The 11,274-nt window shown below is 24.6% G+C and overlaps 1 protein-coding gene across 1 annotated transcript; it reads right to left on the minus strand.

The window, feature by feature from the left end:
- Nucleotides 1-2,110: 2,110 nt before the first annotated feature.
- LOC119668846 (calcium-binding protein E63-1-like) lies at nucleotides 2,111-10,604 on the minus strand (the record flags this gene model as incomplete). Its single annotated transcript, XM_038078507.1, has 3 exons — nucleotides 2,111-2,442; nucleotides 8,859-9,007; nucleotides 10,417-10,604. Coding segments are annotated over 3 exons (360 nt in total), but the record flags the coding sequence as incomplete, so codon positions are not given.
- Nucleotides 10,605-11,274: the final 670 nt, after the last annotated feature.

Here is an 11,274-nt window from a genome sequence, read left to right on the forward strand (position 1 = left end):
GTTTAATATAAAAAATAATTCCCATTCAATTGCCGCACTTCGTTTTAGATTTATTTTAATTTAAAATAATATTTAATAAAGAGAATTATTTTTATTATATTAATAAAACTATAGCCGACTTACTATAGTAATACAATAGTTAAATATTTCTTCTTATAGCCAAAATAAAGATTACATACATATACCTAAGAATATACTAAACTATAATATTTTATTAAAAATTTTTAAATTTAATCCATATGCATGCATATTTATAATAATTATTATTAAATTTATATATATATATTATTTAATACGTATTTTATATAATTTAACGACATAGATATATTAGTAAATTTTGGAAGATAAAATTTTGCTAAGTATTGAAATAAAAGCAAAAATATTTTATAATTAACACTAAATACTTAATTATTAAATCTCTTTAATTTATAACACTCTTAGAAGCACTATTTATTTCTTAATACATATAATATATATACATATAAATGTATATTATTTGATTTTTATAAAATTTGTATTTTTATTCCCTAATAATTTTTTTGTTGTTAATTTTTATATTCATATATTGTAAATATTTGCACTGCACATATTATTGATAATAATAAATTTATATATTTCAAAATTTAACCTACATGTAATATTCATAAAAAAGTTATTTTAATATTAATTTTTAGGTAATTTATTTTTTATCATTTTAGATAATTATTTTAAGAAAGAAGAATATTAATGCCTTATTAGAATATTTATTAAACTAATCATTTAAATAAAAAGTGATTATAAAAATAAATATAAAAGAAAAAAATTTATATATATATATATTTATATATATATATCTAACGTATGAAAAATTGAATGTTAATTTAAAACAAACATGTATTTATTTTGATATTTAAGAAAATTATTAAATCATTAATCATTATTAAAAATATAAATTTGTTATATTATATTATTTAATATATTTAAATTTATATAAGTAATATAATCAACAAAGAAAATCTAGAGCAGATTAACAAAGAAAGTTAAAGTTATTTAATTTTTATGAATTTGATTTTTTTATTTAATTATAAGTTTAATTTATATAAGCATATCCACGCAGATCGCCAACTATCATTATCATTATAAAGTATGAAGTATTTGATTATAATTTTAATCTATATAAACATTACGAAGTACTTCGCAATTATCATTAAATTCTTAAAGATTCTAAAAATGGAGTCATTTAAACAAATTAAAGAATTTTGTATTTCAAAATGATTAAATATTATAAAATTAAGTTAAATAAAAATTTGAATAAAAAAATGTTAAATTTGTAGTATGGAAGCTATGTAAGTTGAATTACTAAATTTAATAACAAATATATTTTAAATAACACGAGAAATATATTTAAAAAAAAATAAATTTTAATTTTATTTTATTTAAATTTAAAAAAGCAGATAATATTGTATATTATTGAATATAATATTCAGGATTCATATAGAATCAGAATTAGGATTTTTTCTAATATTAAAAAAATTTTAGAAATTAAATGTTAGTAAAAATTAAAAAAACTTTCTTGTATTGAAAAATTTTATTTTTTTAAAAATTAAATACAGGTAAAAATAATATTTTTTTTATTTTGAAGTAAGAGTTATGTGTTCTAGATATATGAAAAGTTAAATAAAAATCAATTTAATTTTATAATGAATAAGGTAAAATGAAATAACTGCAGGATGTATATATTGCTTATTATTTATTATAATTTTTTTAAATTTATGCATGTTTTTCAATAAATTTATTTTAAGTTTTTATTACAGCACCCTTAAACACAAAAGCGAAATTAAATAAAATATCACTCTCACTCTCAGACTTATGCGAAAATGTTAATATTTTTAATTTAAATGATCTTTTATTATGTTCAATTATTTTAACTATATTATTAAAAATCCTTAAAGCAAACATATATTTAAATTTAAAAACACTTTCCATATAATTTTTTGTATTGTTTTATTATATATTTGATTTATTTAAATTATATTTATAAATTAACTTAAATTATTGTTTTTTTTTTAATTTTCAAGTATAAATTAATATAAATTACAATTAACGATTTTTTATTTATATTAAAAACTTAATAACTAAAATAATCTTTTCTTTCTTCCTGCATGACGGTTCTCTGTACTTTTTTCTATAAATTTTATAAAAATATTTTTTGATTTTATTGTTATTTTATTAGGTGGTTGTTGTAATTTAAGGAAAACAGATTCGTCCTTTCTACCTTCTCATTTATATAAACAATATTTGTATTAACTTGAGTATGTTATTGAATATATAATTGTATTTATGTATATAATTATATTTAATTACAAAATGTTTGTAACGATTTAATATTATTTTGATTTGTTAAATGACATTGTTTGTGTGGGCTCGGTGTCCTTACAGCTTACAGCAGAAGTCTCGTAAATTCTGAAAGAATAAAAAAAATTTTTATTTTTTAATTAGGTGAATAAAATTGAAACTAGTACTTATTGCAATTAAAAAAAATATTTCTGTTAAATAATTTTTAAAATAGTATATGTATTGAATAATTTCTAAAAAAAATAACATAAATACATTTTTATTTATTGAAATTAGTTAGTATACATTTTACATATAAGTTAATTTGAGATATTACAATTGTCGTTTTTAAAAAATGAATTTACATGTATTTATGTGTTTTTACGAAGCATAAGTTACTTTTTTTAAATTTTTTTATATTATATATATTATTTTTTATATTATACATATAGAAATAATATTAAAATATGCAAACATTAATTTTAGTTTTTAATTTTAAACAAAAATAAAGTCATTATGCAAAGATCCACTAACAGTGTATTTGATATTTAAATATTTAGAATAACATATTCAAAATCACCTTATTTTTATAATATAAAATAAATATAAATGTTATTTTAAGTATATAAAAAGTTAGTGAACTACAACAACTCTCTCTCTTCTCTTAATTATTTTATTTATTGGATTTTGTTATATTTATCGATGATTTTGGCAGCTTAGTGTTTGGATTTACCATCTCTGGTCTTGGAAATAATAATATAATAATATTTCTTTATATTAATGCAATATCGAATTCAGAAAAAATGTGAGGCCTATAACCATAACAACTTTGTGTTTGAAGTAATTTGAATTTTTTAATAGACTTTAATTTAACTATTGTATTTTTAGACCAAAAACCTATAAATAATATAAGTTTGTTTAAAATTATTAACTGAAATTAGAGTTTTATTTATTTTAATATAATCTAAAAGCTATAAAGAACGACTAAAAGTCCGACATAAAAAAAGAAATGTTATATATTACATATAAAAAATTGAACTCGATAATAAATAAATGAATTTGACTTTATTTTACATTTTTAATTTAACTTTAATTGTGAAACAAAACCAGACTAGACACTTCCCAACACTATCAAATAACTAATCAATCATGGCACTCGACCGTGCCAAGCTTTCCCTTTTATACGTATTTCTGTATTTCTTCATTATATGGATTTTATGTTACAATATTGCCAGAGTCACCTTTATTTCTTTAGCTTAAAACATGAGTTTTGTAGATATTTCCAATACATTGTAACAACCTATGATAATAATGTCAAGGAATATATTCGGTAATGTTTCTAACTATCAAAAACGAAAGGTTTGAAAGGATTAAGACTTAGATAAATATATATGTAGAAAATTGAGCAGAAAAATATGCTTAGTAGGTGAAATGTCTTGTTTGCTGTCTCAGTCCGTCTGAACAAAATCCTCGGTAACAGTACCATCTCATCAGTCCGAAGAATAGAAGTTGGTGTTCATTTTCACGTCTGACAAGACTAAGTCCTTGGTGCTAGCAGTGAAAAGGGTGGGACTCTGCAGAAACCCTCCAGCTATCAAAGAGTAAAAGTGTGCAGATACACTAACTCCAAAAAGACTCAACATGAATATGAACTCATTTTCTTTTTAACAGAAAATGCCTTCTTTAAAATTCACAGAAATTTCAATAGTTTCAATAGTTGGTCTGAAAAGGGTATTAACTTTGTTTATATTTCGTCAACTGAAAATGAATTTATATCTAAATATTAAAGAGTTAACACTAATAAGTATAAATAAACTATAAAATTATATAAACTATAAATTGTTTTAATAAATAAACAGTTTCAGTCATTAACTTTATTTCTACGAATCAAGAAAGGCTCTCGTTATTGAAGTTTTTGCACAGACAATCAATAAATAAGGACAATTATGCTTTTCGTCGAAATTTGTGAAAGGACATAAAAAGAGTTATTCTAACAAAGTTTACTTAAATTAAATTTATTAACAAAGTTTGTCTACTTTTAAGCCATTATGCAAAATTGTGTTCGTTATATTAAATAATTTCCTATTTCTTTCGCATGTTTATTGAATTCTAGGCACGATCCTTGTCATTTGAGAGGTCAAACACGTTTTTCTCATAAAAGTGAAAATCTATAAAATGAATAAAAAGAAAATGGCGTGACTTCACTTTTATTTAATTTTTTTTATTTTTTTTTTGTTTTGTATTAATTTCTTCCGTAAAAATGCGCAAGAAATTAAAATTTCTTTCAATCGATGAAATTACTCTACTGCGTTTTGAAGTAAAATATTTGAAACTTAACAAACTTTTATCGAGTCATTAAAATTAGAAAATAGTAAGACGTTTATTTTTATTATTTGTAGTGGATAATTGTTCAGTAATAAAGATTTGAATGATATAAAAATAATTCAAAAAATATTAAAATTAAATATACGTTATCTTCTGTACTAGCTATAAAGACATATTCTGTAAAGAAAGGGCAATTTTTAAGTATTTGTAAAGGAAAAAATATTTTTTATTCCACAAGATTAAAAATTTTTTTTTAATAAAAATTGAATTTTAATGTAATGGATATTTAAGTAACGTTTAAGTATGTGAAAATAAAATAGTGTTGAGCATTTAAGGTTCCCAACATCGAAGTATGCTAAACTTGATTGATGATTCTTTATTCTTGATTCTGTCAATTATTAGAAGGAAATGATTATATTAGAAAAATAATAACAGCATTGTATGGTCAGCCAAATTTCAATAAAGTAAAAATAAAATTTTTGTCCTTGTCTTTTCTGTGCTATTCGAATCCATCTAATTTTTAAATAGTTTATTTTCGTCATAAAGACGTGTCACAGCAAATTAATAAATATATATAAATAAACAGATAAAATATTGAGTTTTTGTTTTGTCTTTCTATTACAAAATAAAGTGATACAAACCTAATCGACAATTTAATAACAATAGAATAGAATTTTATTGCTCTATTTAGATCTAAAATTGTAAGAATATATTACGCAATATATTTAATAAATTAACTATGTGTTTAAATGAGTAAATCCTATCTAATTAATAATTATTAAAGTAAAAGCAATACCATTACCTCTTCTCTGCAATCTATTTTATCGTTAACACAGTATAATTATTATAATTAGTAAAATTTCTTGAATACAGATCACAGATTAATTTCTCTAACTTTTAAAAATACGTAAGAATACCCAATTCAGATTACCATATTTGCAGTTCTAAGATGGAGTGGGAAGTCCGCTTAGAAATATTTTTAGTTGAAAAGGATATAAGAAGACTCTATCTCTTTTTAGTTCAAAAGGATATAGAGAGATCGATAACCGATCCGAGCTCGTCCGGTGTCTACCGAATTATAATTTCAGAAACGAATACACAAAATCAATAGATCACAATTTATTGATATACTGATGCTATCCAACAATACTATAAAAGCAAGTAAAACTGTGAAAAACTCAACTGAGGTCAGTGAGTTGTCAGTGCACAACAACATTGATCTGGTTTCCAGAGCATCTATTCTTAGTACATGACTATTCTTAGTACAATACTGTTGCCTTTAAAAGCTTTCTTATAGTAACAGAACATATATAAGTGAAAAAGTATGATAGGCTAAAAAAAACCCAAATTCCTATTATCACTCTATAATTTATCGAGAAAGAAAACTTACTGCGCAGAGTCAGGATCGAAGTGACAAAAATTGATGACAGACCATTGGTTAATGGATATTATTTTCAACCAAAAATGCTGAAACTGCAAAGAGGAAGCAAAAAAAGAAAAAACAACTTAAGACTTTCTTTACAAATACCAACGCCTGGCAAGACTAAAATATTCCAATATGGAGGTTAGGTTAGGTTGGAGTGACTGTCTTATACATCAAAGCGTACTTGAGTTTTCTTAAATACTTAATACTTAACAGTATTTAGGCTAAAAAATTGTCGTTTTGTTACTGAAAAATTCCATTTAAAAGGAGTCCTCCTCTCTCATTATAAAACCCATAAACAACCTTATAAGAGTATAAAAGTTATTTTAAATAAGGTCTCCAGTACTTAAAAATTATTGACTATATTTATAAGATCTCTATATGACTGGAAAATATTGTTATCTCTATATGTCTGCATATTTACTATATGTTGAGTACGAAGAACGGTTTATCTGAGAATACCTGTTTTAGAAGAAAAAGAGTGTTATTTAAACGATTTTAACAGTATCTTAAAATGGTAATATCTATAGTACTTATGAAACGGATAGCCTAGAAAGTATTAAATAAGTATATGATTAAATTAATACGAGTAAGGAACATTCGCATAATTAACAACATTACTTATTCAAAAATTAAAATCTTTGTAATATTCAAAAAAAAAATTACTTTATTATTACTTTATTAAATTATTACTTTATCTAACTTATCGCATGATGAAGCATTGGAATGTATAAAAAGGATGTACAAATTCATGCTTTCTTATTACATCAATACAATATATATTATATGAATATAAGTTAATAATGCATTAACTTATAAGAAGTTTTGCCTTCATATATAAAGTTATTATTGCATGTTTAATTGCAAATTAATTCAAAATTAAACTCATCATAATTTGTTCCATTGACTTTATTAAAATGAGTTTAGGTTTAAGAAGTTATAAATGATATATGTTATGTATAATATGAAATTCCTTATGGCAATAGAAAAATATTAAGTCATACAAGGTCATATAATCATATACCGAAACCTACATGGAGACCCAACAAATTTCCGTTAACTATGCACAAGCAACAGAATTCAGTACGAATGGAACCACCCATGGAGGTAACATGGAGCACGAGCAGATACAATAAATCAATTTAATGTCACACAAGGGACTCTTAGTGACTTCCAATGCTACAGGTATGTGTTGAATGTAGTAAACAAGTGAAACTAAAGCTAAAAACGTGACTATCCTGACATCGTTTTCATCTCATTTTGTATTAAGTAAATGTTTGCGTTTTGCTAACCAGACACGAAACTTGATGCGGGGACTGTAAGCAGTATGTAAGAGGATTGTAAGCATTTTTAATATCTCAAATTGCAAGCAACCGTATGAGTTGCCTTCATCGAAAAAGGTTAATAAACTGCAAGAGTTAGAATATTCACGACACAATCAAAGTTGTTATTGGTATTTGAACAGCTAATTAATTCCACTAGTGGTAATACAATAGCCTAGCAATGGACTACTTCATGCTGTAGTATGGCGTTTATTAGCAAATAGTAATTAAGAACACACACGTTAATGATGCAACATTGTCTGCCATATTGGGTGTCCACAAATTAGAGAGGAAAATAATTTTGTGTAGTCTTTGTTGTTAATTACACACTTCATTCTAATCAAAAATTCGTAATATTATACTAGTGAAGGGCATCCAAGGTACTCAGCTGTATGAAATTGTCAATAAGAACTACAATAGAATTAACAAAAAGTTTGTACATATGTATATAATGAACAATTTACATACATATATAGTTTTTGTATTAAAGACTAGGTTTTATTTGTTTGGGAAATCTTGTATATCTTTAATATAAAAATTGTAGAATAATATTAAATGCTGATACCTATGAGTACGTATATAACAGATTTCATCTAATAACATTGACTCATGCCACACTTGTGTTAAATTAGGGATTAAAATTACTTTTTATAACAGTTTTCACACAGTTTAATGATTTTAGGGGATTAAAAATATACTCATGCTTTGATCCTTTTGAAAAAGACATGACACCAAAACATGCACAATATTCTTCTTTTTTCATATTTTACTATTTTCTATTTCACATTTACACGAGCACTTTATTTCTAATACCAGAACGGAACAGTGTATAGCGAAAAAAAGAAAAATTTCATATTATTTTCCAAAATGTTTTTATTCCTTCTCTACACATACACATACATAAGCTGAATGCATGTATACCAATTTTCATTCACCAGAATTTATCAAGTGTAGCCAGAACTGTACAGTACTGATTACTTTTGTAATCAGAATATCCTCAATTTCTCATTCCAAGTTAATAGAAATTATGCATTGAGTTGCGAGATTACAAGTCGAATTGGAATTCGAAAAACCCAATTCCTAAACATAAGGACTTAGAATTGAGAATTAAGATTAAGATTACAATTGAAATTAGAATTGAAGAACCCAATTACTAATTCAGGTAATTTGCAAAAGTAATTAAACGAAGAAGAAGCATCGAAACTTTTGACCAACTACAAATTTATTAGATTTTATATCTTCCGATGATACCTAATCCCGCAACTTAATTACTAATTTCAATTCCTTGTACTAAGGAGCTTTCAATTCCAATTTCACTTGTAAACTTGCAACTAATTTCACAATTCTAATTACCCTGTAATTGTAATTGACAATATAATTGATTTGAGTGTAGCAAGCATCAAAAATTAATGCACCAGAGTTAATTCGTAAAAATTGCTCAAATGTGGCAGGCATATGTAAAGTTTAAAATTTACCTTCATAGTTAATTCTGCCATCCTGATCCAAATCAGCAATAGCTAATAATTGTGTGAGTTGAGTTTCTGTGAGCGGTTCACCAATCATTTCCATAGCAGTTTGCAGCTCATCACGTGTAATGAAACCGTTGCCATCACGATCAAATACCCTACAAATGAAAGAATATATTTAAATCATATTTTGAAAAAAACTGTTCAAGTGTTCTAAATAATGAAAGACATTTTACAAGTTTCGTTCCAAAAAAATCTATATAGTTATTTTTACCATATCTGTTGATGAATTTTCTATCATTTATAGTTTTTGAGATACATATTTAAAAAAATGGAATTGACCATGTTTGTGTCCAAATTTAGAAGTGTTTCGGTATGCTGTATTCAAAATATATTCAAATGAAAGCCTCTCTCATGTTAAGGATAACTTCATTTTAATATCTCTACTGGACCAGAAAATACCAAATTTTAGTTAATTTTGTTAAAAAAAAATTATTAAAATATAGGCTTATAGAAATAAAGCAATTTCTTGATTTTACTTTTAATAATAAATTTATTTTTATATTTTAATTAATATTAAATTGCTTTTTAAAGTCCGTTTTGACGAAATTAACTAAATTCTTAATATAAAGTATTGTTTTCAAAAGAGAGGTTTGACGAACATTATTAAATTACAACAATAAAATTTTTTTATTTTATTAATTAATTTAACTTTTGAATTTTGTAAATACCTATCATCAGTGATCATGATGAGTGATCAGTGATCAATAATTGAACTAATTAACAATATAATATTAATTAATATAAATTAATAATTGTAAATATCTGAATTGAAATGCGAAAGCGGTTCCGAGGGGAAATAAATCTCGCCGAAGTGGGAAACTTTTAGTCCGTATACTACATATTAATGTTAGGGAGTCGGACACACCATTCCAACGACGGTCGGTGCATAGAGCATTCCACCTTCTCGCCACAAAAAAAAAATATCTGAATTGAAAAGGAATTTTTTCTAAAGTGTTAAATTTACATATTAAGAATTATGTGTAAAACTCTATATTCTATAGAATAAAACCTGAATTGAAAAAAAAAATTTAAAAAAAAACTCGCTAATTTTATAATTTTTCCATATTAAAGAATAATGCTTAATAAAACACAATTTATAAGAAAATTGAACTTAACGTAATAAAATTTCACCTTAAGCTGTATCGGAACCATAATCTAGCATAGTGAAGGTTTTTACTAAATCAACTTAAAAAAAATAATTTTTTATTCAAATGCAGTAAAGAATTTTTCAAAGCATAAATAAGGAAACTGCAACTATCCTGTCGTAGTATTCAACAACAACAACAAAAACAAAATATAAAAAATAATTCAAAAAAAAAGTATAAAAGCTTAAAGGTAATACCAAAGGCTTGGGAAACTATCTTTGAACAAATTGAAATAAAAAAAAGATTAAGTAAAAAAATTCTACAGATTTTATAATAGAATTTTTTATTCCAACATCTAAGCGAAAGGATAAAATTCAGTGAATTTGTATATGTGTATGTGTGTGTGTAATTACACTTACCTAAACGCGGCTATTAAATCCTCAGTGACATCATCGTTTTCCTCTGGTTTGCTTGCATTTTCTTCCTGTTGCGTTTGCTGCTGTTGTTGTTGTTGTTGCTGTTGCTGCTCGTCACGTATGGCTTGTATGCGTCCGACCCATTGCAGGAATTCAGCCTCGTTTATTAACCCATTTCCTGTAAAACAATAAAAAAAAAGAATTTAGAAAAAATTGTATTATTTGTCACAGTAAAATGGTATGACTAAAAAATTGCACGTATAATAAAAAACATAATTTTTTCTAAAGCGTATAGAAATAAGCGCGCTTGTGTTTAAAGTGTAATTAACATTTTTATAAATAAAAATAAAATATGCAAATAGTTTAAAGAAAAAAATGTATTAAACAAAAAGCATTGGTCTTTTACAAGTTCTCCTTGTTGAATGCTGCAACATTAAGATCGTAATAAAAATATAACAATAAAATAATCACATACACTCGCACAAACACACACACGCAACCGCACATTTACATCGACAATTTAGTTTTCCACACAGCCAGCGTTTGTTGCCTAACGAATACGTGGCACAAATGCTCGTATTGTGTGCCGCTCACTTCTGTTTACTACTTATGCAACTGTAATTGCAATCGCAATCGCAATCATAATCAACAAATAAAAACAAACGAGAGCAAAAATTAAATTAAAAGCAAACAAAAACAATGTTGGTCTTGTTGACTGCAGCTGAATCTCTACAAAACCGTTGCCAACAACAGCAATCAATCAATTAATCAACGCTCGATCAACAATCAAAATATAACTGAAGAAAGGAAAAATTTGTGTAGGAGTTGTGCGCTATGAAGAAGACATAAAACAACAAATTA

The sequence above is a fragment of the Teleopsis dalmanni genome, chromosome 1 (genome assembly GCF_002237135.1).
Source record: "Teleopsis dalmanni isolate 2A chromosome 1, ASM223713v2, whole genome shotgun sequence".
NCBI lineage: Eukaryota > Metazoa > Arthropoda > Insecta > Diptera > Diopsidae > Teleopsis > Teleopsis dalmanni.